General features: G+C 39.3%; 1 protein-coding gene across 3 annotated transcripts in view; it reads right to left on the reverse strand.

Annotated features, from left to right (window-relative positions):
* Positions 1 to 25,572, reverse strand: part of LOC124802890 (phosphoglucomutase-2) — a 144,674-nt gene that overhangs the window by 80,339 nt on the left and 38,763 nt on the right. For all 3 annotated transcript variants that reach the window (XM_047263939.1, XM_047263940.1, XM_047263941.1), the window contains exon 8: positions 3,496 to 3,719. In XM_047263939.1, coding sequence (XP_047119895.1) covers positions 3,496 to 3,719 — 224 coding nt within the window. The remainder of the gene's footprint in view (positions 1 to 3,495; positions 3,720 to 25,572) is intronic.

A 25,572-nucleotide genomic window follows, 5' to 3' on the forward strand; every position in this document is an offset into this window, starting at 1 on the left:
TTATAACTGCCATCTGGTTTCTGTACAAATTGTAAATAGCCTTTCGCTCCCTGTATTTTACCCCTGCCACCTTTAGAATTTGAAAGAGAGTATTCCAGTCAACATTGTCAAAAGCTTTCTCTAAGTCTACAAATGCTAGAAACGTAGGTTTGCCTTTCCTTAATCTTTCTTCTAAGATAAGTCGTAAGGTCAGTATTGCCGCACGTGTTCCAGTATTTCTACGGAATCCAAACTGATCTTCCCCGAGGTTGGCTTCTACTAGTTTTTCCATTCGTCTGTAAAGAATTCGTGTTAGTATTTTGCAGCTGTGACTTATTAAACTGATAGTTCGGTAATTTTCACATCTGTCAACACCTGCTTTCTTTGGGATTGGAATTATTATATTCTTCTTGAAGTCTGAGGGTATTTCGCCTGTTTCATACATCTTGCTCACCAGATGGTAGAGTTTTGTCAGGACTGGCTCTCCCACGGCCGTCAGTAGTTCCAATGGAATATTGTCTACTCCGGGGGCCTTGTTTCGACTCAGGTCTTTCAGTGCTCTGTCAAACTCTTCACGCAGTATCGTATCTCCCATTTCATCTTCATCTACATCCTCTTCCATTTCCATAATATTGTCCTCAAGTATATCGCCCTTGTATAGACCCTCTATATACTCCTTCCACCTTTCTGCTTTCCCTTCTTTGCTTAGAACTTGGTTTCCATCTGAGTTCTTGATATTCATACAAGTCGTTCTCTTATCTCCAAAGGTCTCTTTAATTTTCCTGTAGGCGGTATCTATCTTACCCCTAGTGAGATAGGCCTCTACATCCTTACATTTGTCCTCTAGCCATCCCTGCTTAGCCATTTTGCACTTCCTGTCGATCATTTTTGAGACGTTTGTATTCCTTTTTGCCTGTTTCACTTACTGCAATTTTATATTTTCTCCTTTCATCAATTAAATTCAATATTTCTTCTGTTACCCAAGGATTTCTACTAGCCCTCGTCTTTTTACCTACTTGATCCTCTGTTGCCTTCACTACTTCATCCCTCAAAGCTACCCATTCTTCTTCTACTGTATTTATTTCCCCCATTCCTGTCAATTGCTCCCTTAAGCTCTCCCTGAATCTCTGTACAACCTCTGGTTCTTTTAGTTTATCCAGGTCCCATCTCCTTAAATTCCCACCTTTTTGCAGTTTCTTCAGTTTTAATCTACAGGTCATAACCAATAGATTGTGGTCAGAGTCCACATCTGCCCCTGGAAATGTCTTACAATTTAAAACCTGGTTCCTAAATCTCTGTCTTACCATTATATAATCTATCTGAAACCTTTTAGTATCTCCAGGGTTCTTCCACGTATACAACCTTCTTTCATGATTCTTAAACCAAGTGTTAGTTATGATTATGTTGTGCTCTGTGCAAAATTCTACCAGGCGGCTTCCTCTTTCATTTCTGTCCCCCAATCCATATTCACCTACTATGTTTCCTTCTCTCCCTTTTCCTACACTCGAATTCCAGTCACCCATGACTATTAAATTTTCGTCTCCCTTCACAATCTGAATAATTTCTTTTATTTCATCATACATTTCTTCAATTTCTTCGTCATCTGCAGAGCTAGTTGGCATATAAACTTGTACTATTGTAGTAGGTGTGGGCTTCGTATCTATCTTGGCCACAATAATGCGTTCACTATGCTGTTTGTAGTAGCTTACCCGCATTCCTATTTTCCTATTCATTATTAAACCTACTCCTGCATTACCCCTATTTGATTTTGTGTTTATAACCCTGTAGTCACCTGACCAGAAGTCTTGTTCCTCCTGCCACCGAACTTCACTAATTCCCACTATATCTAACTTCAACCTATCCATTTCCCTTTTTAAATTTTCTAACCTACCTGCCCGATTAAGGGATCTGACATTCCACGCTCCGATCCGTAGAACGCCAGTTTTCTTTCTCCTGATAACGACATCCTCTTGAGTAGTCCCCGCCCGGAGATCCGAATGGGGGACTATTTTACCTCCGGAATATTTTACCCAAGAGGACGCCATCATCATGTAATCATACAGTAAAGCTGCATGCCCTCGGGAAAAATTACGGCTGTAGTTTCCCCTTGCTTTCAGCCGTTCGCAGTACCAGCACAGCAAGGCCGTTTTGGTTATTGTTACAAGGCCAGATCAGTCAATCATCCAGACTGTTGCCCTTGCAACTACTGAAAAGGCTGCTGCCCCTCTTCAGGAACCACACGTTTGTCTGGCCTCTCAACAGATACCCCTCCGTTGTGGTTGCACCTACGGTACGGCTATCTGTATCGCTGAGGCACGCAAGCCTCCCCACCAACGGCAAGGTCCATGGTTCATGGGGGGGACACTCTACATATTGTGTCAAATTTCTTAGAAGAATAAATGGAGTAGCATTCAGTGCTGTCTTTCATATTCTTCTCACATCACACGTCATTGAGGTTCAGACTTATGAGGGAAGCCCAGAAAGTAGTGCACCACTTTTTTCTTTTTCTTCAATAATTCCTTATTGAACATAATGAGAACTGTACATTAAAGAACGCTGTTTCATCTACACACCCTATTCTTCCACGTAATCTCCATACCATTCTATGGCCTTCCTCCAGTGCGAAACAAGGGCGTGTATGCCCCGTAGGTACCAATGCTTGTCCTGGTAGCATGGTAGCTGTACTCCTCATCGTCCTCAAAATGTCTTCCACGAATGGCATCTTTTAATGGCCCAAATAAGTGGAAGTCACAAATGACAATATCAACTTGCTGCAAATGTCAGGTGTGATAGCCGTGGATGGTCTCCCCGATCACTGCAAATTGTGGAGCTCCACCAAACCTTGATGACCTCAACCAACATGCCCAGCGACTCACTGTACTTTTATCAACAGCAGATGCTCCATAGACTTTGCACAAGTGTGTGAGAATATTCCCCACAGTTACTTAATCTGTAGTGATAAATTCAATGACTGCACATTGCTTGTAATGTAAATCACCTGCAGATGCAATTTTGAAACTGTACCGCAGTTACGCTCACTCAGGAGACTTCAAATAATACATACATTTTGCATTTGCAGTATTATTTTTGGCTGAGAGAAAAAAGAAAGTGCTGTGCATTACTTTCTAGGCAACCCTCGTAATTAACAACAGACCCTCCATACTTCATTGTGTAATCTTGGAATCACCGTCGGCATTTTCCTTGGCAGTATATTTATCTTAACAAACAATGGTCTTAAGTTCAACAATCATAGCTCAAAAAATCAATCCTTCTGTCTGTATCTAAATCTTTCATATCGGAATGTTCTTCTCAAAAAATAGTATTTAGCTGAATCACTCTGAAAGGTCCATGACAGCAAGTTATTCCATAATAATGCAAGGCAGTGCTCACAGAAGAAATGCAAAATGATTATGAGATATGTTATTGCACACTAAAACTATGATAAAAAACTTTTTGTAGTGCAGTGCAGGCTGATCACACAAAACTCAATGTGAAAAAATATAAGAGACTACATACTTTGTATACAGATCATTCAGCTTATCAGCGAGGGTCAACTGGTTTGATTGCAAATACGCCACCATTTCAGCTACACGTATTCCAGCTGAAATTCCATCTTTGTCAAGCACTGCTGTTCCAAACATAAATCCAATTGCTTCTTCAAATGCAAAGATAACATGCTTCCCTTCTGCAATAAGTTGGTCAGCTTTATTTCCCATCCATTTAAAGCCTGTCAGTGTTTCCTGAAATAACAATAAGTGGTCAAACAACAAATTTTGTACATCAAATATTACATGCTGCATCTCAGTGGTATACGGCTTACCCAGGCGAGTGGGGCTCTGCCTGGGCAGATCCTAACTTCCCTAGGTGCACATGGACCTTCTATGGAGCCTACTAGTCCTACTAAAGGCACTCTCAGTGGATTGTATGGACCACCAGTCAGCACTCACACCCAACCCAACAAACAAAAGTAACTGCAATAATGTAATAAAAAAGTTAATGTAAATAAAACAGTTAATTGCATATGATATCTGAATAAGAACAAGCTCAATGATTAAATGTACATGTATTTCTTATAATCAGTACTAAAAGTTTTCAAGTAAAATTAGAGTCTGAATGTTGTTCAGACATGGGTTTGTCATGGCACTGTTAGTTGTCAGTCTGAGTAACAGTATGGTCAAAGGCATGACAAAGTGTGCCAAGCTTTGTGAACAGTTTACTGTGTTTTGGTTAACCGGTACTTGTAAACTGACAAATCTTAATTTTGAAAAATATTTTTATTTGCTTTGAGTGTGACTCAGTTGGTGCACAAAATTGATAGCTAAGCCTCTGTATAGTTTGACAAAAGATTATACTACAATATGGACTGTAAATGGAGTAGTTGTAAAGTAGTATATAATAACTAGTGAGAATTCATTGGCATTGTATAAATGACCAGTTTACCCCAAAGAAATCTTTGAATATCAGTAATAATAGGCATGTTGCATAATTGTGGAAACAAATTGTTATATTTAGCACCCAGTTCTGAACAGCCTAAATATTTATTTTAAACAGTGTTCTTTCCTACAGGCTATATATGAAATACTGTTCTTAACAGATGGCTTGGAACACATCAGAACTATCTTGACGAGCAGAACATATGACAATATTTAGTGCTATGCTAAATAATTGACAAAATGATAACAAGGGACAAACAAAGAATTTTAATAGCAAGCATCAGTGATGATTCAATTACTTTCATTATTAGAACAAATTTTACTAGCAAAGTCCTCAGACTGAGTAAAAATTTTATTTTCAACAATTTGTCAAGTTAACACCCAAATGCAATTTATTTATTTATTTACTTATTTACATTTTATGGCCTTCGTTGGACCACTCTGGCCAATTTTATACAAAGAATTTTTCAGTTTCTTGTCAGCTCAGTACTTCTTCAATCTCTCGGATCTCATCCTTCTTTCTTCACCAGAAATCACCCTTCCTACTGTCTGTCTGTTGATTCTTGTTTGCAGTCTGGTTTGTTTGTGAGATTCCTGATTTTGTAAGTTTTGTTTCATAGGTCTTCCAATGTAATCTGTAGCTCATCCATATCTTCCTGGATTTCTGTAATCCATTTAATGTTGCACTTACTATTCCACAATTTCTCTGGTGTTCTGATTAGATGTCCAAAAAATGAAATGAGTTTCTTCCTGATAGTACTCATTACCGGTTCTATTTCCTTGTAGACTGTTTCATATGTAGCTACTCTCCAGTGTTGTCTATTTGTGCAGTGTTAGTTGTTTAGAGGTGGTTTCACTTGCGTATGTTATTTCTGGTTGAGTGACTGTTTTGTAGTGTTTTAATTTTGTTGCGATTGACAGGCTCCTTTTGTTGTAGGTGTTCTTGGTGATATATTGTGCTCTAGTCAATTTGTTTATTCTGTTATGCCACTTTGGCATTTCATTGAGGTTATATGTTATGATTTCTCCCACATATTTAAAATTATCTACACTTTTCATTTCTTGGTTTCCTATGGCAATTTTGTTTATGAGTGGTGGGTCAGTTAACGTGATCACTGTTTTGTCAAAGGATATTCCATGACCAATTTTCTGTGCTGTTTCCTGTAGTGAGATAACTTGTTTTTTGGTTTCCTGAATACTGTTGGACAAGAGAGCAAGGTCATCAGCAAATCCTAGACAATTTAAACTTATGTTGCAATTTGGATGTTCTTTGGGTTAATATTGTACCATTCCCTCATTATGTATTCTAAAGCACAGTTGAACAGCAGGGGTGGCAAGCAATCTCCTTGTCTTAAACCTGTTTTTATGGCGAATGGCTCAGAGAGTCGCCCCTGGACCTGACTTTTGATACGGTGTTGGGTAAGACGAGTTCTATCAATCTGATTAATTTTGTAGTGGAGCCCAAAATTTCTTAAGGTTTTTAACAATGAAGGTCTATGAATACAGTCATATGCTTTTTTAAAGTCCACGGAGGTTATTACAAGAGGTTTATTTCATGTCTTGTATTATACTATGGCTAATTTTAAAGTGATGATCTGTTCTGCACAGCTTCTCCAAGGTCTGAAGCCTCCTCGGTATTCATCTAATCCTTCCTCTGCTTGCTCTTTTGTATAGTATTCTGGAGAAAATCTTGTATGTACAATCTAATAGAGAGACACCTCTGTAATTATCTGAGTCGCTTTTATCTCCTTTTTTATGGAGTTGGTGGATTATGGCTGTGGTCTAATGTTTGGGAAACTTTTCTGTTATCCAGATTTTTGTTAGGGCTATGTGTAAGGATGTTCACACTGTATTACTGGCATATTTCCATATTTCTGCAAAAACTTGGTCTTCTCTGCATGTCTTATAATTTTTCATCTCTCTAAGTGCTGTTTCCACCACTTGGATAGTTGGAGGATTTATGAGATCAGGTGGAGTCTTGATGGGTGTGTCTGTATTAATTGCTAAAAGTTCCTGGGTTTCTTCACAATTCAAAAGTTTACTAAAGGTTTTTGCCATAATTTCTGCATTTTCCTTGTCATTATGTGCCATTTTTCCATCTTCCCTTTTCAGCATTTAACTTGGGAGGGGCAAATTTTTGTAATTGTCTTCCAAACAGTTTGTAAAATGTCTCTGGAATTGGTTTTATGGTAATTTTGTTTTATTGAGTCGGTCAGATCTTTCTGTAATTGTCTCTTGGTTTGCCTGATAATTTGTGTGAACTTTTTCCTGATATTTGTGAGGTTGGTTGCATGCAATTATAGCAACTAAGATTTAAAAACAAGATGTAATAAAATATATATAAACATAAGCTGCAGCATCATACAGCACTAGCTGTTATGCAAAGTTTAACACTATGTGGTGACACACACTGAACAGTTACACTTGCCATGTAAGACATGTATGTACTTCTGCTTACTGTACAGTATATTCCAACAAAGTGCTACACAAATTCAGATCACAAAATTGCAAACATGCCATATCTTAACAGTGCTTGTTACTGAATGGATTCCTTTCCTTGCTCTTCAAATCACACTTACCACAATTAGCAGAACTGAATGAAATATTACATGAAATGCAATGTGGGTACAAAATTTAGTTGGCCTGTGAATTTTGCACCTAAGGTAAAAAGTTTAGGGAAGAGTTTTAGACAAGAACTTGACTTTCCCTCAGTCTGCAATTAGGTACAGAAGTGAAGTGCTGCATTGGTGATAGTGTTATTGGACAGAGATATTGTCTAATTTCTATGCTTTTTCTTTGGGGAGTACTAGTCTATTAAGATATGTCAACTGCACAATTAAGAAATTTATTTAACTTAAATTTGCTAATTAAGCAATTGATGTCTGAATTTTGTTATGAAATATATACCACAGTTGCTGAGAAAATAACGGTTATGAATAAAATAAATTAAGGTAATAGAAGATACGGAGAATACTGCAGCAAAAAGTGAGGACAGTGTTGGGGATAGTATGGCAACAGGAAAATATATGAAAAAATTGGGAAAGGGGATGAAAAAGAATTAAAGCACTTGGAGCATAAAGAGTTAACAGTGGTACCTTTACTGAGCGACAAGGAAAATACTGGGTAGTAATATAATGGGAAGATGAAGAGGTGACATATTTATTAAGCAACGATCTTTAAAAACTGCATACATTCAAGTAAAAACAGAGCAAGAATGGGAAGGAGAACATAAACCAGAAGTAGGTAATAAATGTTCAGTAGAATTCAGTACCAACAGTGTGTTTGTTTGTTTGATAGCAAGTGATAAAAGTGGACAATGAAAGGGTGGGACAAGGAATAACATATAAGGGCAATCAAAACCTTCCCATTTGAGTGCACTGCTGCTGTGTATATGCAACATAGCATGACTCTGGTGTGGGTATCAGCCAGAACATCGTGATCACCTACCTAACAGCTGGTATGTCCACCTTTGGCATGGATAACAGTGGTGACGCATAGTGCAATGGAAGCAAAAAGTTCTCGATAGGTTGCCGAAGGGAGCTGACACAACATCTGCACACACAAATCACCTAATTCCTGTAAATTCAGGAAGGAGGGCAATGAGCACTGACACCATGTTCTATCACAGCCCGGATGTGTTTGATCACATTCAGATCTAGGAAGTTGAGGGACCACCACATCAATTGGAATTGGCCACTATGTTCCTCAAACCACTCCATCACACTCCTGGCCTTGTGACATGGCACATCACCTTGTTGAAAATGCCACTGCCATAGAGAAACATGATTGTCAGATGGGGTGTATGTGGTCTGCAACCAGCATACGATACTCCTTGGCCGTCATGGTGCCTTGCACGAGCTACACTAGATCCTTGGATGCACACATGAATATTCTTCAAAGCATAATGGAGCCACCATCAGCTCGTCTCCGTCCTGCAGTACAAGTAAGGAGTTGTTCTCCTGAATGATGATAGATTTGTGCCCACCCATCAGCATGATGAAGAAGGTATTGGGATACATCAGACAATGCAACACCCCACCACTTTGCCAACATCCAGTGCCAATGGTCAAGTACCTTGTTCAGTTTTAGTTGCTGATAACATGTTGTTAAAATTGGCACATACATGGGTTGTCAGCTCCGGAGGTCAATTGTTAAGAGTGTTCAGTACACTGTGTGTTCACACACAGTTGTACTCCACCCAGTACTAAAATCAGATGTTAATTCCGCTATGGTTTGCTGACTGTCCTGTTTTACTAGTCTGCCCAGTTTATGATGTCTGACATATGTAATGAGGGGTGGCGTCCAACACCAAGATGTCCAGACGTGGTTTCAACTTGGTTTCACCATGTGTTCAAGAGACTCACCACAGCACTCCTTGGACACCTGACAAACCATGCAGTTTCTGAAATGCTTGTGCCAGGTCTCTGGGTCATCACAATCTGCCCCCCTCCCCCCCGGTCAAACTCTGATAGATCTCATGCCTTCCCCATTTTACACACAACAAGCACACTCACTGATACTACATGTACCATGCGTTTGACTGACTAGCAGTTACTCCTCGCTGGGTGATGCTGCTATCGCCTGGATGGGTTTACATCAATAGTAGGTCAATGGTCAAAATGTTCTGGCTGATCAGCGTAAGCACCAACTTGTCAGCAAGTGAACAGTTGGCATTCATACATTTCCTATGAGCTTGCAGGAAATGTGAAAAAGTGAACTATGCCAAAATTATTAAAAATGTGTCCAAACAGGGCCAGTACACTGTTATTCTTTTCTTGGCTGCAGAAGGCTGAACACCATCAGACATCCATCAGAGGATGAAGAATTTGTATGGGGCATCATGTTTGTTAAAAACAACTGTTGTGGAGTGATGCACCAAGTTCTACACTTGTCGGCGATTCACCAGTTGATCTAGGAGGCCAGCGTCATCCTTTATGCTGACTCAAGTGGGAGGCACTTGAGCACCCACACTATACTCCTGATCTCTATCCATGTGATTACCACACCTCTGGTCCCTTAAAAAGGCTTTGAGGGGTAAACAATTCCTCTCCGATGAAGACGTGCAGCAGACAGTTACAGACTTCTTCATGGAGCAGGACACAGTGCATTACCAAACAGGTATCTGAAGGCTCACATCAATTTTGCCTGATAGGCGTTCAGGTTCTGGACTGAACAGACTTTGGGCAGAAACCGTTTGGTTGGCCCTTTTAGAAAAATAAAAGGATGTGGCAAAGAATGAGGGATAAAAATAAAAATAATAAAATAAATAAATAATAACAATGAGAAGCTGAGGAAAGAGCTGACGGCAAGGGAAGGGAAGGTCATTAGTTTCGAAGCAGAAACTGGGAATAAAAGAATGAGTTTAAGGACTGTGAAGATAAAATCCATAATTTGGAAGGAGACTTGGAACAGCTGCTTAAGGAACACATTAATAAAATAATATCTTGCAACCTATTTGGTGAGAATTCTGAGACATTGCAAAAAGGCTGAATTCAGTAGACCTCAAATTGGACAACGGGATTCACTACATCCTATTGAATTTATAAATGATTTAATGAGGAATATGCCTATGAGTTGGTCTGATGCCGAGAAAAGACAACTCAGAGATAAAGCATGAAAGCCACATATGGGGATATGAATGTTTTGTTAAATATGGTACTGATCAAATACTGGTCAAGCCAATGCTACTAAAACTTTTATTAGTAGTTCAGAATGAAAGAGGAACGTGGAAAGTGTCAAGTCACTTTGTGGGAGTTTAGAAGAGTTCTTAAGAAGGGAGAATCTATAACAGAAAATATTTTCGAACAAGTTTAGGCAAGGAAGCCCAAAGAAGCTCAAGTGAATAGGAGGGGGGCAACAAGGGGTGTGTGTGTGACTTGATGGCAGGCAGGATCCAGAAGCAGAGGTGAAGGACATTCATGTGATTATAGAAGGGATGATAGTCTGGAGAGACCAAATACCCAAAGGAGAGATGACAGTGAGATTTTTGCCTGTAGCCTTTGGGAATAACAATAGTTATGTGTTTAGTCACATCTGAAATTCAAACAGGAAGACAGATGGAGAGGAAGGAAACAGAAATAGGTGGTTTAAAAATGGCACAAACAGTGGTCACTGTGAATAAGAGTAGAAGGAATAATTGGGGAATAGCAAAGAAAAAAACAAAGGAATGAATAACAAGGTGGTAATGGTGGAAGAGAAAGAGTTGAATGCTGGTGAGATTACAGTCATAATCTAGAAAGACAGGAAGTGGATGGGTTTGGAAATAAGAAATATGATGTATGGGAAGGAGAAGCTTCATGTATGGACCTCTCAGAACTACAATAATATAGAGTTCTATACATTAAACTAGCAAGACCAGAGAGAAAAGGAAATGGCACCTGATTAACGTGGCAATAATAAGCAAAGCTATATTTGTGTCTGATGTGGTAGACAAGGGCATGCAGCTTTACTGTATGGTTAAATGATGATGGCGTCCTCTTGGGTAAAATATTCCGGAGGTAAAATAGTCCCCCATTCGGATCTCCAGGTGGGGACTACTCAAGACGACGTTGTTATCAGGAGAAAGAAAACTGGCGTTCTACGGATCGGAGCGTGGAATGTCAGGTCCCTTAATCGGGCAGGTACGTTAGAAAATTTAAAAAGGGAAATGGATAGGTTGAAGTTAGATATAGTGGGAATTTGTGAAGTTCGGTGGCAGGAGGAACAAGACTTCTGGTCAGGTGACTACAGGGTTATAAACACAAAATCAAATAGGGGTAATGCAGGAGTAGGTTTAATAATGAATAAAAAAAACAGGAGTGGGGTTAAGCTACTACCAACAGCATAGTGAACGCATTATTGTGGCCAAGACAGACATGAAGCCCATGCCTACTACAGTAGTACAAGTTTATATGCCAACTAGCTCTGCAGATGATGAAGAAACTGATGAAATGTATGATGAGATAAAAGAAATTATACAGATAGTGAAGGGAGACGAAAATTTAATAGTCATGGGTGACTGGAATTCGAGAGTAGGAAAAGGGAGAGAAGGAAACATAGTGGGTGAATATGGATTGGGGGAGAGAAAAGAAAGAGGAAGCCGTCTGGTAGAATTTTGCACAGAGCATAACTTAATCACAGCTAACACTTGGTTCAAGAATCATAAAAGAAGGCTGTATACATGGAAGAATCCTGGAGATACTAGAAGGTATCAGATAGATTATATAATGGTAAGACACAGATTTAGGAACCAGGTTTTAAATTGTAAGACATTTCCATGGGCAGATGTGGACTCTGACCACAATCTATTGGTTATGAACTGTACATTAAAACTGAAGAAACTGCAAAAAGGTGGGTATTTAAGGAGATGGGACCTGGATAAACTGACTAAACCAGAGGTTGTACAGAGTTTCAGGGAGAGCATAAGGGAACGATTGACAGGAATGGGGGAAAGAAATACAGTAGAAGAAGAATGGGCAGCTCTGAGGGATGAAGTAGTGAAGGCAGCAGAGGATCAAGTAGGTAAAAAGATGAGGGCTAGTAGAAATCCTTGGGTAACAGAAGAAATATTGAATTTAATTGATGAAAGGAAAAAATATAAAAATGCAGTAAATGAAGCAGATAAAAAGTAATACAAACGTCTCAAAAATGAGATTGACAGGAAGTGTAAAATGGCTAAGCAGGGATGGCTAGAGGACAATTGTAGGGATGTAGAGGCTTATCTCACTAGAGGTAAGATAGATACTGCCTACAGGAAAATTAAAGAGACCTTTGGAGAAAATAGAGCCACTTGTATGAATATCAAGAGCTCAGATGGAAACCCAGTTCTAAGCAAAGAAGGGAAAGCAGAACGGTGGAAGGGGTATATAGAGGGTCTATACAAGGGCGATGTACTTGAGGACAATATTATGGAAATGGAAGAGGATGTAGATGAAGATGAAATGGGAGATATGATACTGCATGAAGAGTTTGACAGAGCACTGAAAGACCTGAGTCGAAACAAGGCCCCAGGAGTAGACAACATTCCATTAGAACTACTGACGGCCTTGGGAGAGCCAGTCCTGACAAAACTCTACCATCTGGTGGGCAAGATGTATGACACAGGCGAAATACCCTCAGACTTCAAGAAGAATATAATTCCAATCCCAAAGGAAGCAGGTGTTGACAGATGTGAAAATTACCGAACTATCAGTTTAATAAGTCACAGCTGCTAAATACTAACACGAATTCTTTACAGACAAATGGAAAAACTGGTAGAAGCCGACCTCGGCGAAGATCAGTTTGGATTCCGCAACAATGTTGGAACACGTGAGGCAATACTGACCCTACGACTTATCTTAGAAAATAGATTAAGGAAGGGCAAACCTACATTTCTGGCATTTGTAGACTTAGAGAAAGCTTTTGACAGGGGTCAAATACAGGGAGCAAAAAGCTATTTACAATTTGTACAGAAACCAGATGGCAGTTATGAGAGTCGAGGGACATGAAAGGGAAGCAGTGGTTGGGAAAGGAGTGAGACAGGGTTGTAGCCTCTCCCCAATGTTATTCAATCTGTATATTGACAAGCAATAAAGGAAACAAAAGAAAAAATTGGAGTAGGTATTAGAGTTCATGGAGAAGAAATAAAAACCTTGAGGTTCGCTGATGACATTGTAATTCTGTCAGAGACAGCAAAGGACTTGGAAGAGCTGTTGAACGGAATGGACAATGTCTTGAAAGGAGGATATAAGATGAACATCAACAAAAGCAAAACGAGGATAATGGAATGTAGTCGAATTAAGTCGGGTGATGATGAGGGAATTAGATTAGGAAATGAGACACTTAAAGTAGTAAAGGAGTTTTGCTATTTGGGGAGCAAAATAACTGATGATGGTCGAAGTAGAGAGGATATAAAATGTAGACTGGCAATGGTAAGGAAAGCGTTTCCCAAGAAGAGAAATTTATTAACATCGGGTATAGATTTAAGTGTCAGGAAGTCGTTTCTGAAAGTATTTGTATGGAGTGTAGCCATGTATGGAAGTGAAACACGGACAATAAATAGTGTGGACAAGAAGAGAATAGAAGCTTTCGAAATGTGGTGCTATAGACGAATGCTGAAGATTAGATGGGTAGATCACATAACTAATGAGGAGGTATTGAATAGAATTGGGGAGAAGAGGAGTTTGTGGCACAACTTGACAAGAAGAAGGGACTGGTTGGTAGGACATGTTCTGAGGCATCAAGGGATCACAAATTTAGCATTGGAGGGCAGCGTGGAGGGTAAAAATTATAGAGGGAAACCAAGAGATGAATACACTAGGCAGATTCAGAAGGATGTAGGTTGCAGCAAGTACTGGGAGATGAAGAAGCTTGCACAGGATAGGGTAGCATGGAGAGCTGCATCAAACCAGTCTCAGGACTGAAGACAACAACAACGTGGTAGACAAAGACTAAGTGAAGTGAAAGCTGAGAGGACAAAAGAAAATGGGTGCAAGAGCAAGAGGAGGGAGAAACAGAAAAAGAAAAAGAAGAAAAAGAGCATGATGATAATGATGATGAAGGGATGTCAAAGAATGGATGGGAGACAATGATGTTATTGGGGATAAAGAGGATAATAGTGAACAAAGTGATGAAAGTAGCAATCAAGAAGTAGTAAGTGAAGAGGAGATTGAATGTGTAGTGGGGCAAGAGCAGGAAGTGGGGGATCAGGTAACAGGCAACACATAGAAAGAGGGAAACCAAATTAATAGTATCCAAGGGGAAACAGATGATAGAATAGGAGGCATTAGAAAATGTTTAACAGGAAGGGGGGAGGGGGAGGGAGGATCACAGATTTTATTTTAGAGAAGAACACTACCACCACTGTGAGAAAAGTCATGAATATAGCTATGGCTACTAACAGGCAACATGACCAAAGTAACAGAAGAGAAGAAAAGTGAGCCACCAGAGAAAGAATGGAAATGAAAGAAAAATTGGGATAAAAAAGTCAAGGTTCTAGAAGAGGAATAAAACGACACCATATAAGAGTTTGCAACGTTGGAAAGAAAAAGTGAATTCTTTTTGGGCAAATAAACATTTGAATAAGCAGTTGTTAGAACATAACTGTTCAGGCTTTTGTGACCACTTGTTGACATATTGCCTGTTGGCTTCTCTCTTGAGATCTTCAGGACAAAATGACATCCAGGTCAACTTGGATGTTGTTTCTTTGTTTTCCAAAGTTCCACTTAGTGACTCTGGAGCATATTGGTTACATTTTCCTGCAGTACACAATGAAGCTAGTTCATGCATAACTTAGGCCTGTTTCACACACGGGGTACTGGTGACGGTCACCAGCGACTGTCACCGACAGAGAGACATTTATTTGAACTGAAGCATCCACACTGGGACACCACACCACCTCACCGAGCCACTGCGACCCAGCAGTGACTCACCCTCACCACATGTGACGGACAAGGTCACTGTGTTTACAGCAGTCACCACTAGACATGCATTAGTTTGAATTGGAGTGTTCACACTGGGACACAGTTCACAGACACAGCACTGCAGATTTGCCAACAGACAGGCAGTCATTTTTTACACAGTGACGCGAAACATTGTCCTTTATACTGTAAACATTGTAGCCATGAATTTAGATTTGATTAACATGGAAGACTTTATAAGTGAAGTATAAAGCCATTCTGCTTTTTGGGATGTCAAAAGCGACGACTATAGCAACGAAGTGATGAAAACAAATGCTTGACAAGAAATTATAATGAAGTTTGTGCCTGATTTCAATGAGAAGAGCATGGATGAAAAAAACAAAATTGGTGAGTTGTATGTTTTTGTTTTTTCAATATCTTATTTTTCGGACCATAAAAGAACAGCAAAATTTAGTTGCTACACCTGTAAAGGCTAGGAGGATAGTAACCTTCAAGCACATTTGCATCCCTCATCCATTTTCTCTCACATTCACCAGTATTAAGTGTATCTTTATGCAGTATTAATGCGATAAGTAGGGACAAAATGGATGAGTGTGGAGACCATGAACTCGCCCCTACAGGGAGAATGGGGAAAAAAAACCTTGTATTTCAAAATTTTCATACCAAAATTAAGTGTAGAGAACATAAAACAGTATTTTCTCCAGCCGACCTCATAGCAGTAGATGTTAAGTGTAATGAACACTTTGTCTTCATTGTCATTCTCATTCCCCTCCTCCTCTTGTTTAGAAGTACTAACAAAAGTTCCTCCTCGCTTGAGTCCCGTTCACTAACTAATCAGTTGGCAATATCTGCAGTGTCGGACACCAGTCATCCAGGAGTGTTAATCACAATTACTGGTGACTGTCACCAGTGTCCCAGTGTGACACAGGCCTTACTGTAAGCTAGTTTATGTAGAATGTCAATTTCTATGAGCAGCTGGAAGGGATTGCCATGGATAGTTCACTTAGTCAATTGGCTGACAGTTTCTTCATGAGGCACTTGGAAAGACAAGCCCTGGACTTGGCATATTGAAAAACTAAGGTGATATACAGGTATGTCAATGACACTTCCGTTGTATGAAGCCATGGAGAGGAACAGCTCAGTGGCTTCCTAAGAAATCTTAACAGTTTTTCATGCCAACAAAAAATTTATCATGGAGGTAGAAAAAGACCAACATCTGCCCTTTCTAAATGTGCTGGTTATGAGGAATGGTGAGAATCTGGGCAACAGATGTCAAAAAACAACACACATGGACTAATACCAGTCAAATTATAACCTGAGCCAGGAAAGAGGAATTATAAATAATGCTTATAATGTGAACAAGATGAATTACAGTCCGCAGAAATTTGGACGCAAGACACAAACTTGATAAGCATCCTTTGCAGCAGTGGATAATCCACCAATGGCATAAGAAGCATCACAAATTCCTTACACTCAACAAAGTGAAACAGAAGAAAAAATGTTGGATATGGTCTATCTACCATAGCTCCCCTGGGTGGCAGACAGAAACAGTCATCTATTGTGCAAACATGACGTGAAGGTTATTTACACACCGACCAAAATATTAAAGAGAGTGTCAGATTGGCAAAGTGCAAAAACAAGCACACACACACACACACACACACACACACACACACACACACACACACCACATACAGAAATGCACACACTTGTTCTGCCTGATTACAGTAAGCCAGCAATGCAACTTCATGGGGCTGGAATGTCACTCTAGTGAGTTTGTTCTGGCCACAGGCATTGAAAGTTCTGGCCAATGTGCAGAGATGTGGAGGAGTAGAATGGGAGGAGAAAGAGGGTAGACAACGAGTGGAGAACGTGAATATAAGATGAGTGAAACCACTGGATGGTCAACTCTATCCTTGTGTAGGGATTCCACCTGCTTTTATTTCTTCGTTTGTTGTCCTCGGTGTCGATGTACTGGCTGAAAAATGGGTTGTGTGGATTCCGACACTGACAAGTTTAAATGATGTAGCCGACTTATGCACAGTTGTGTTTTACAGTACTTTAATTTCACAATTCACAAGCACCTAATAATACACAGTTATATGGCCAGTGTACTATTGTTTAACTTTTAATAAGCCTCATTAATAGTTAGCAGGCAAAACTATACATACCGCAACAATAGTTTCCTGCTGAACATCTACGAGCAGTAAAACCTAACCACAAAGTTCACAGTTCTTTAAGAATAATCAGGTACATATGGAGCAGACACTGTCACTGTTTTTACACACATCCTAATTGTTAAACACTTATTCCACAGTTAATTTGAAGCATTGTTGTTGTTCTAACCAGCACAGGTTGCTTGTCTGAAATTCAGCCATGACCAAAAATCGGGCCCTTATATATCATCACTATAATAGGTACTAAAACTATATATTGTTTGAAGTTAAATTTACAGAAATTACAATTAAAACTTAACTCATTAAATTAACTGAATACATTGAAAAATTCCGTCTTTTTAACAGTTTCTTCTGCTACAAGGGTTAAGCCGAATTATTTGTTTAAATCATGAAATTAACAAATATCATTATGCAAACAATACTTTTGACAAAACTGTTAATTATTTTGGAATTAATTCAGGGCTGGTTTTGCTAACATGTTTTCGAATATAGCCAAATAGATACTTTAAGATTACTAGCCTTTCGTGTTCCAAATGTTTATAATCAGTGCAGAATTTACATTTGTTTATATGTCAACAACAGAATTTAAGTTATGAAACAATTTCTGATATCTCCCTATAATAAAAGATACTAAGTAGTAATAGTCAAAATAAATTAGAGAATCAATTACATACATAAAACCAAGCACAAAATTATATCTGGTGTTATATCCTTTAAAACTGAGGGCCAACCTTTCTCTTTTATGAAAATGCAGATTATATTCATGTATGCTAATGGTAAACAGTTAAAAGTAACAAAATGAACTTAAGGAGGCAAATGGCACAACAAGAGGGGAATTAAAATTATCCCAGCTTGCTTTGTCAAACTTGGCCACAGTTTGGTGGTGGCCACTCATGTAAGCTGGCAACTGGTTGGTGGTTGTGGCTACATGAAATGCTATGCATAAATTACAGAAGGACACTGCCCTTTATAGGATAGGATGCGCGAGAAGGGACTTGGGTAGGAAATACTCTCAAGCCACTCCTCCAACTCACATACACCGTGCACAACTCTACCTCCCTAAGGCTAGAACAAGCTCAGCAGACCTGAATTGCTACCCCATGCACTCTCCCTCCCAGCAATCAGCCCACCTCCTTTTGCCCCTCAACCAATCCATCTGACATCCCTCGCCCCAATCAAGCTGCAGCGCTGTCACAATGTAGTCACAGCTTGGGGACTGTAACCATGCAAGGGTATATATGTGTATGTGTACTCCACAGCCCTGAAGGAGGATTCATCATTCATCCTCAGTCTTGTTTAAGAGTCTATTAATTTCTCGGTGCCTCAACACTATGTTCGTAAGAAATAACAGACATTCTAGTTAAGTTAGGTGACTGATAATTAAAGTTAGTAACCAAGCCAGGAGAAAGAAAACTGGCGTTCTACGGATCGGAGTGTGGAATGTCAGATCCCTTAATTGGGCAGGTACGTTAGAAAATTTAAAAAGGGAAATGGATAGGTTAAAGTTAGATATAGTGGGAATTAGTGAAGTTTGGTGGCAGGAGGAACAAGACTTTTGGTCAGGTGAATACAGGGTTATAAATACAAAATCAAATAGGGGTAATCCAGGAGTAGGTTCAATAATGAAGAAAACAATAGGAGTGTGGGTAAGCTACTACAAACAGCATAGTGAACGCATTATTGTGGCCAAGACAGACACGAAGCCCAAGCCTACTAGAGTATTACAAGTTTATATGCCAACTAGCTCTGCAGTTGATGATGAAATTGATGAAATGTATGATGAGATATACGAAATTATTCAGATAGTGAAGGGAGACGAAAATTTAATAGTCATGGGTGACTGGAATTCGAGAGTAGGAAAAGGGAGAGAAGGAAACAAAGTAGGTGAATATGGATTGGGGCTAAGAAATGAAAGAGGAAGCCGTCTGGTAGAATTTTGCACAGAGTATAACTTAATCATAGCTAACACTTGGTTCAAGAATCATAAAAGAAGGTTGTATATGTGGAAGAATCCTGGAGATACTAGAAGGTATCAGATAGATTATATAATGGTAAGACAGAGATTTAGAAACCAGGTTTTAAATTGTAAGACATTTCCAGGGGCAGATGTGGACTCTGACCACAATCTATTGGTTATGAACTGTACATTAAAACTGAAGAAACTGCAAAAAGGTGGGAATTTAAGGAGATGAGGCCTGGATAAACTGACTAAACCAGAGGTTGCACAGAGTTTCAGGGAGAGCATAAGGGAACAATTGACAGGAATAGGGGAAACAAATACAGTAGAAGAATAATGGGTAGCTCTGAGGGATGAAGTAGTGAAGGCAGCAGAGGATCAAGTACGTAAAAAGACGAGGGCTAGTAGAAATCCTTGGGTAACAGAAGAAATATTGAATTTAATTGATGAAAGGAGAAAATATAAAAATGCAGTAAATGAAGCAGGCAAACAGAAATACAAGCGTCTCAAAAATGAGATTGACAGGAAGTGCAAAATGGCTAAGCAGGGATGGCTAGAGGACAAATGTAAGGATATAGAGGCTTATCTAACTAGGGGCAAGATAGGTACTGCCTACAGGAAAATTAAAGAGACCTTTGGAGATAAGAGAACGACTTGTATGAATATCAAGAGCTCAGATGGAAACCCAATTCTAAGCAAAGAAGGGAAAGCAGAAAAGGTGGAAGGAGTATATAGAGGATCTATACAAGGGTGATGTACTTGAGGACAATATTATGGAAATGGAAGAGGATGTAGATGAAGATGAAATGGGAGATACGATACTGCATGAAGAGTTTGACAGAGCACTGAAAGACCCGAGTTGAAACAAGGCCTAGGACTAGACAACATTCCCTTAGAACAACTGACGGCCTTGGGAGAGCCAGTCCTGAGAAAACTATACTATCTGGTGAGCAAGATGTATGAGACAGGCGAAATACCCTCAGACTTCAAGAAGAATATAATAATTCCAATCCCAAAGAAAGCAGGCATTGACAGATGTGAAAATTACCGAACTATCAGTTTAATAAGTCACAGCTGCAAAATACTAACGCAAATTCTTTACAGATGAATGGAAAAACTGGTAGAAGCCGACCTCGGGGAAGATCAGTTTGGATTCCGTAGAAATGTTGGAACACGTGGGGCAATACTGACCTTACGACTTATCTTAGAATAAAGATTAAGGAAAGGCAAACCTATGTTTCTAGCATTTGCAGACTTAGAGAAAGCTTTTGACAATGTTGAGTGGAATACTCTCTTTCAAATTCTAAAGGTGGCAGGCGTAAAATGCAGCGAGCAAAAGGCTATTTACAATTTGTACAGAAACCAGATGGCAGCTTTAAGAGTCGAGGGGCACGAAAGGGAAGAAGTGGTTGGGAAGGGAGTGAGACAGGGTTGTAGCCTCTCCCCAATGTTATTCAATCTTTATATTGAGCAAGCTGTAAAGGAAACAAAAGAAAAATCGGAGTAGGTATTAAAATCCACAGAGAAGAAATAAAAACTTTGAGGTTCGCCAATGACATTGTAATTCTGTCAGAGACAGCAAAGGACTTGGAAGAGCAGTTGAACGGAATGGACAGTGTCTTGAAAGGAGGGTATAAGATGAACATCAACAAAAGCAAAACGAGGATAATGGAATGTGGTCGAATTAAGTCAGGTGATGCTGAGGGAATTTGATTGGGAAATGAGACACTTAAAGTAGTAAATGAGTTTTGCTATTTTGGAAGCAAAATAACTGATGATGGTCGAAGTAGAGAGGATATAAAATGTAGACTGGCAATGGCAAGGAAAGCGTTTCTGAAGAAGAGAAATTTGTTAACATCGAGTATAGATTTAAGTGTCAGGAAGTCGTTTCTGAAAGTATTTGTATGGAGTGCAGCCATGAATTGAAGTGAAACGCGGACGATAAATAGTTTGGACAAGAAGAGAATAGAAGCTTTCGAAATGTGGTGCTACAGAAGAATGCTGAAAATTAGATGGGTAGATCACATAACTAATGTGGAGGTATTGAATAGAATTGGGGAGAAGAGGAGTTTGTGGCACAACTTGACAAGAAGAAGGGACCGGTTGGTAGAACATGTTCTAAGGCATCAGGGGATCACAAATTTAGCATTGGAGGGCAGCATGGAGGGTAAAAACCGTAGAGGGAGACCAAGAGATGAATACACTAAGCAGATTCAGAAGGATGTAGGTTGCAGTAAGTACTTGGAGATGAAGAAGCTTGCACAGGATAGAGTAGCACGGAGAGCTGCATCAAACCAGTCTCAGGACTGAAGACCGCAACAACAACAAGAACAACAACAACCAAACCAGTAAGGGCCTTATGAGAAACATAATTTCTGATGGTGTGTTAAAAATTGTATGATGGATTTGCACGGCCATTTGACTGGAACTATAAGTGGTTATAAGTACGTAACTGTGATGTTGGATGTGCTCTCAAAGTACATACCATATTTACCTGATTATAAGACAAAGTTTTTTCCCCAAACTTGTCATTTGAAAAACACGGGGTCATCCTATATTCGCAGATTAAACTATTGCTGCTCAGATCAATGATTTTACATAGTATGAATATAATAGAGGGAAACATTCCACATGGGAAAAATATATCTAAAAACAAAGATGATGAGACTTACCAAACAAAAGCGCTGGAAGGTCGATAGACACACAAACAAACACAAACATACACACAAAGTTCAAGCTTTCGCAACAAATGGTTGCTTCATCAGGAAAGAGGGAAGGAGAGGGAAAGACGAAAGGATGTGGGTTTTAAGGGAGAGGGTAAGGAGTCATTCCAATCCTGGGAGCGGAAAGACTTACATTAGGGGGAAAAAAGGACAGGTATACACTCGCACGCACACACACACACACACACACACACACACACATATCCATCCGCACATACACAGACACAAGCAGACATTTGTAAAGGCCAGGCAAATGTCTGCTTGTGTCTGTGTATGTGCGGATGGATATGTGTTTGTGCAAGTGTATACCTGTCCTTTTTTCCCCCTAATGTAAGTCTTTCCGCTCCCGGGATTGGAATGACTCCTTACCCTCTCCCTTAAAACCCACATCCTTTCGTCTTTCCCTCTCCTTCCCTCTTTCCTGATGAAGCAACCGTTTGTTGCGAAAGCTTGAATTTTGTGTGTATGTGTGTGTTTGTTTGTGTGTCTATCGACCTGCCAGCGCTTTTGTTTGGTAAGTCTCATCATCTTTGTTTTTAGATATATTTTTACATAGTATAATATATTAATATAGGAGTCATCTTACATTTACAGATGTAGCTTTGTCTACAGGGGTTACATACAATTTTGTTCTGAAGAATTCATTTGAATAGGCTCAAGCTTTCCCAACACACTGAAGCACTTGATACAGTACCGAACTTGCTCAAACAATCCCGCAACATTTGACTTGCAGCACCACTGCAATGCGCAAAGGGATGCGAGAGAAACTAGTCACTATGACAGTCTTATGCTTCACTTAAAAACTGACGATTTTGTGAGACACAGGAGGAAATAACATTAAATCCTATCAACTTAACAAACTTTTGTTGTACCTGAACAAATTTGCAATATAAATTCTCGCACATGTATGGATATTGTATACTTAATGTACATTTATATTGCTTTTTAAGTAAAGGTAACATTCATAGGCGAAAATCTTGTCCTTAAAAAAACATTGGTTGATTCTGAACCAAAGTCAGCATTCTGTTTTGTTGTGAGAAATTGTAATGATTCACCAAATGAGTTGAAGATGAGGAATTCGGTCACTGTTTGTGTATTAGACTATCAGGGAAAAATGTCACCAGTTTTTAATTAGCTTTAGAGCAAGATGGTGACATTCAGATGAAAAGAGCAAGAAAATTAATCCAGAATTAAATGTCTAACAAACGAAAAAAGTCTATATAAACTAACTGCAAATGTTATCACAAGAATAAATCCTTTGTGGAGATAGTACCACATATGACCTGGACTCTAGACGATATTGCCATCCATGATTCATTATTGCACAAGCACCAGCACTATGGAAGGGTTGGAGGGGAACAGTGACACCAGTTTGACTGAGACCAATGATGACTGCATGTGAGGAGTGGGGAGTGGCAAGAGGGCAGCAAATTTCATCGTGTTGCTACCCATAGGACTCTACATTGCATATTTTGGCTGTTTATGAACATATATCATGTTTTAACTGGAGTTTGCATGAATGCATTTGTACTCAGAATCAAACTGACTTTACAACTGGACACGTACTCAACAACAGCATAAAATTCTGCAGGAGATGCTGAAAGTCTAGATTGGAGCCAGTGCTGACACCGTGAGGTATGACAGGAATGATAGAGAGTGTGTCAGTTGCTGGTTTTACGCAGCTAAACAGAGATTGGCGGGCAGATGGTATATTTGGAAGCAACAGATACTGTTAACATTCTCACATCAATACAGAAGCACAATTCGCTGCTTTTTCTCAGGTTCCACCTTAACCACAATCACAGAAACTGCAACATATTTGGAAAAAATACCCAAATTTTTGTGACAATAAAGATATAAATTTCACAGCTGTCCTGTTTGGACAGGATAATGATTAAAAATAATGATACTAGAGACGACAGGCTAAGTACACAAAAAAGGGAGTAAAGATAAAAATTGATGTTAACAATTCCTATTTGTCTATTTTATTACTCCTTGTGGACAATAAATAAATGGCCTAAGTTTAGAACAGGTGTAATGTTATTTGCAAGCAGTACCTTATGTCAGTATAAGTTTGTACTTTTGATTAGACAGAATATGTTAAAAAAATTTCTCAAAGGGCATCTTAATAAAAGGGGGGGGGGGGTCACTTTTATTCAGGGTCATCTTATACTTGGATAAACATGGTAAAGTTGTATAAACTAAATAAGGCTGCAGGCAAAGGATGAAAACAGTCTACTTCATTGAGATGGGAGGGGTGTTCTGTGCAGATATTGATGCCCAATTCGCTTCAACATCTTGGAAGAACAGAATGGGCAGTCAGGTTGTAAGGAATATATATATCGAACCATCAATGGATTCAGGACACATGTGGAGGACATGAAACTTCTCATACATGAAAGAATTTTCTTCCTTTGTTTACAAGACAGAAAAATACTAACACACCTGTACTTGGAAGCTACAGCTTTCACAGAAAAGATGATCTCACTGGTGAAAGGACAAAGGGTGACAGTGTTCCTCAATGAGACACATCAGTTCTATCCTGTAACCTTAATCATAACACTGCAAGCAAGCAGTCACGATTCTCGACCATGGCAACCTCACAGTGTGCCCTGTATATCTCCCACCACATGAGATTGTTGATGGTAAGATCCTCAAACAATTTACTGCTGAGCTCCTTTGTCCCTTTCTCCTTTTCACTGATCTTAATGCTTGTGGTGTGCTACGGGTGTCTACCAGGATTTGTTCCGGGAGGTTGATCGATAGAGAGCCTCACACAAACTGTCAACAACATATTGATGAACACAGATCACAATTGGGTTTCTTTGCAGCCATAAACCTCTCATTCTGCTGCTCACATGCTCAGTGTGAAATGTATTATGACCTGCACAGAAGTGACCACTTACTTACCTAGATTCACCTGTTACATGAAGTATCTCCCAAAAGAAGTCTGCCAAGATGACTGACTGGACACTTTACAGCCAGATGGCTGATTTCAAACAACAATGAAAGCATACCCAACTGGGTGGATCAAATTACAGTTGTGGAGACGGCAAAATGGAGGAACTGTGTTAAAGTGGCTAAGATTGACATGGTTGTAATGTTAAGATGAGGCATAGGAGAATAGATCCACATTCAGAATCCATTACAGGTATTTTCAGGTGGTATTTTCAACTGCCAATAGCGGCCTCATAAGATGAAGGATTTCTCCTAACAATACGGGGGAACAGAGCCCAGACAATGGTTAAATTTTGGAACCAACAAGACACAGCTTTCTGATACTAGTGAGCAACATAGGGAAAGGGGGGCAGGGGTTTGCTGTGGTTTCCAGCACCAACTTTGAAAAATACAACTGCTCTTTCTCTCTGCTAGAGTAGAATTCCTGAGCCAGCAACTATCCTTTTCAGAATACAGTACTGAGTATATTTGTCAAAGAGTTTCACTCCAATTTCTAAATTGTGAATACTCTGAGCTTCTTCCTTCCTGTTGGAATGTCTAATCAGCAGGTACTCATTTGTTTTCCTCTGATTCTGACACATGTTGCAGCCCCTTTTAGTCTAATTTCTTGTCAATGTTTTACTAATACTTACTCATCCTTGTTGTTTTATAGTGTGTGCGGCTACCATCAATATGAATGTTGCCTATTTTATTCTATTTTATTCTTTTCCAAAATTCTGTTATGCAAGCTGTTGATAAAAATTTGATCAAGTGACTTACTCATGCTTCTATATATTTAGTCAGTTGCCAAAAATATGGTTAAAACCATCCCTAAAATTTACTTTATTGCAAGATCTCCTTTGAAATGATTAATCTGAAAGGTTACGTACTTTTCATACCTCTGTGACTTACGCATTGACTCTTTGAATTTCTTCACGATGTATTTTCTGGACAGGTTAAAAAGCAGAAAATGATCTCATATTTTTTTCT

The sequence above is a fragment of the Schistocerca piceifrons genome, chromosome 6 (genome assembly GCF_021461385.2).
Source record: "Schistocerca piceifrons isolate TAMUIC-IGC-003096 chromosome 6, iqSchPice1.1, whole genome shotgun sequence".
Lineage (NCBI taxonomy): Eukaryota > Metazoa > Arthropoda > Insecta > Orthoptera > Acrididae > Schistocerca > Schistocerca piceifrons.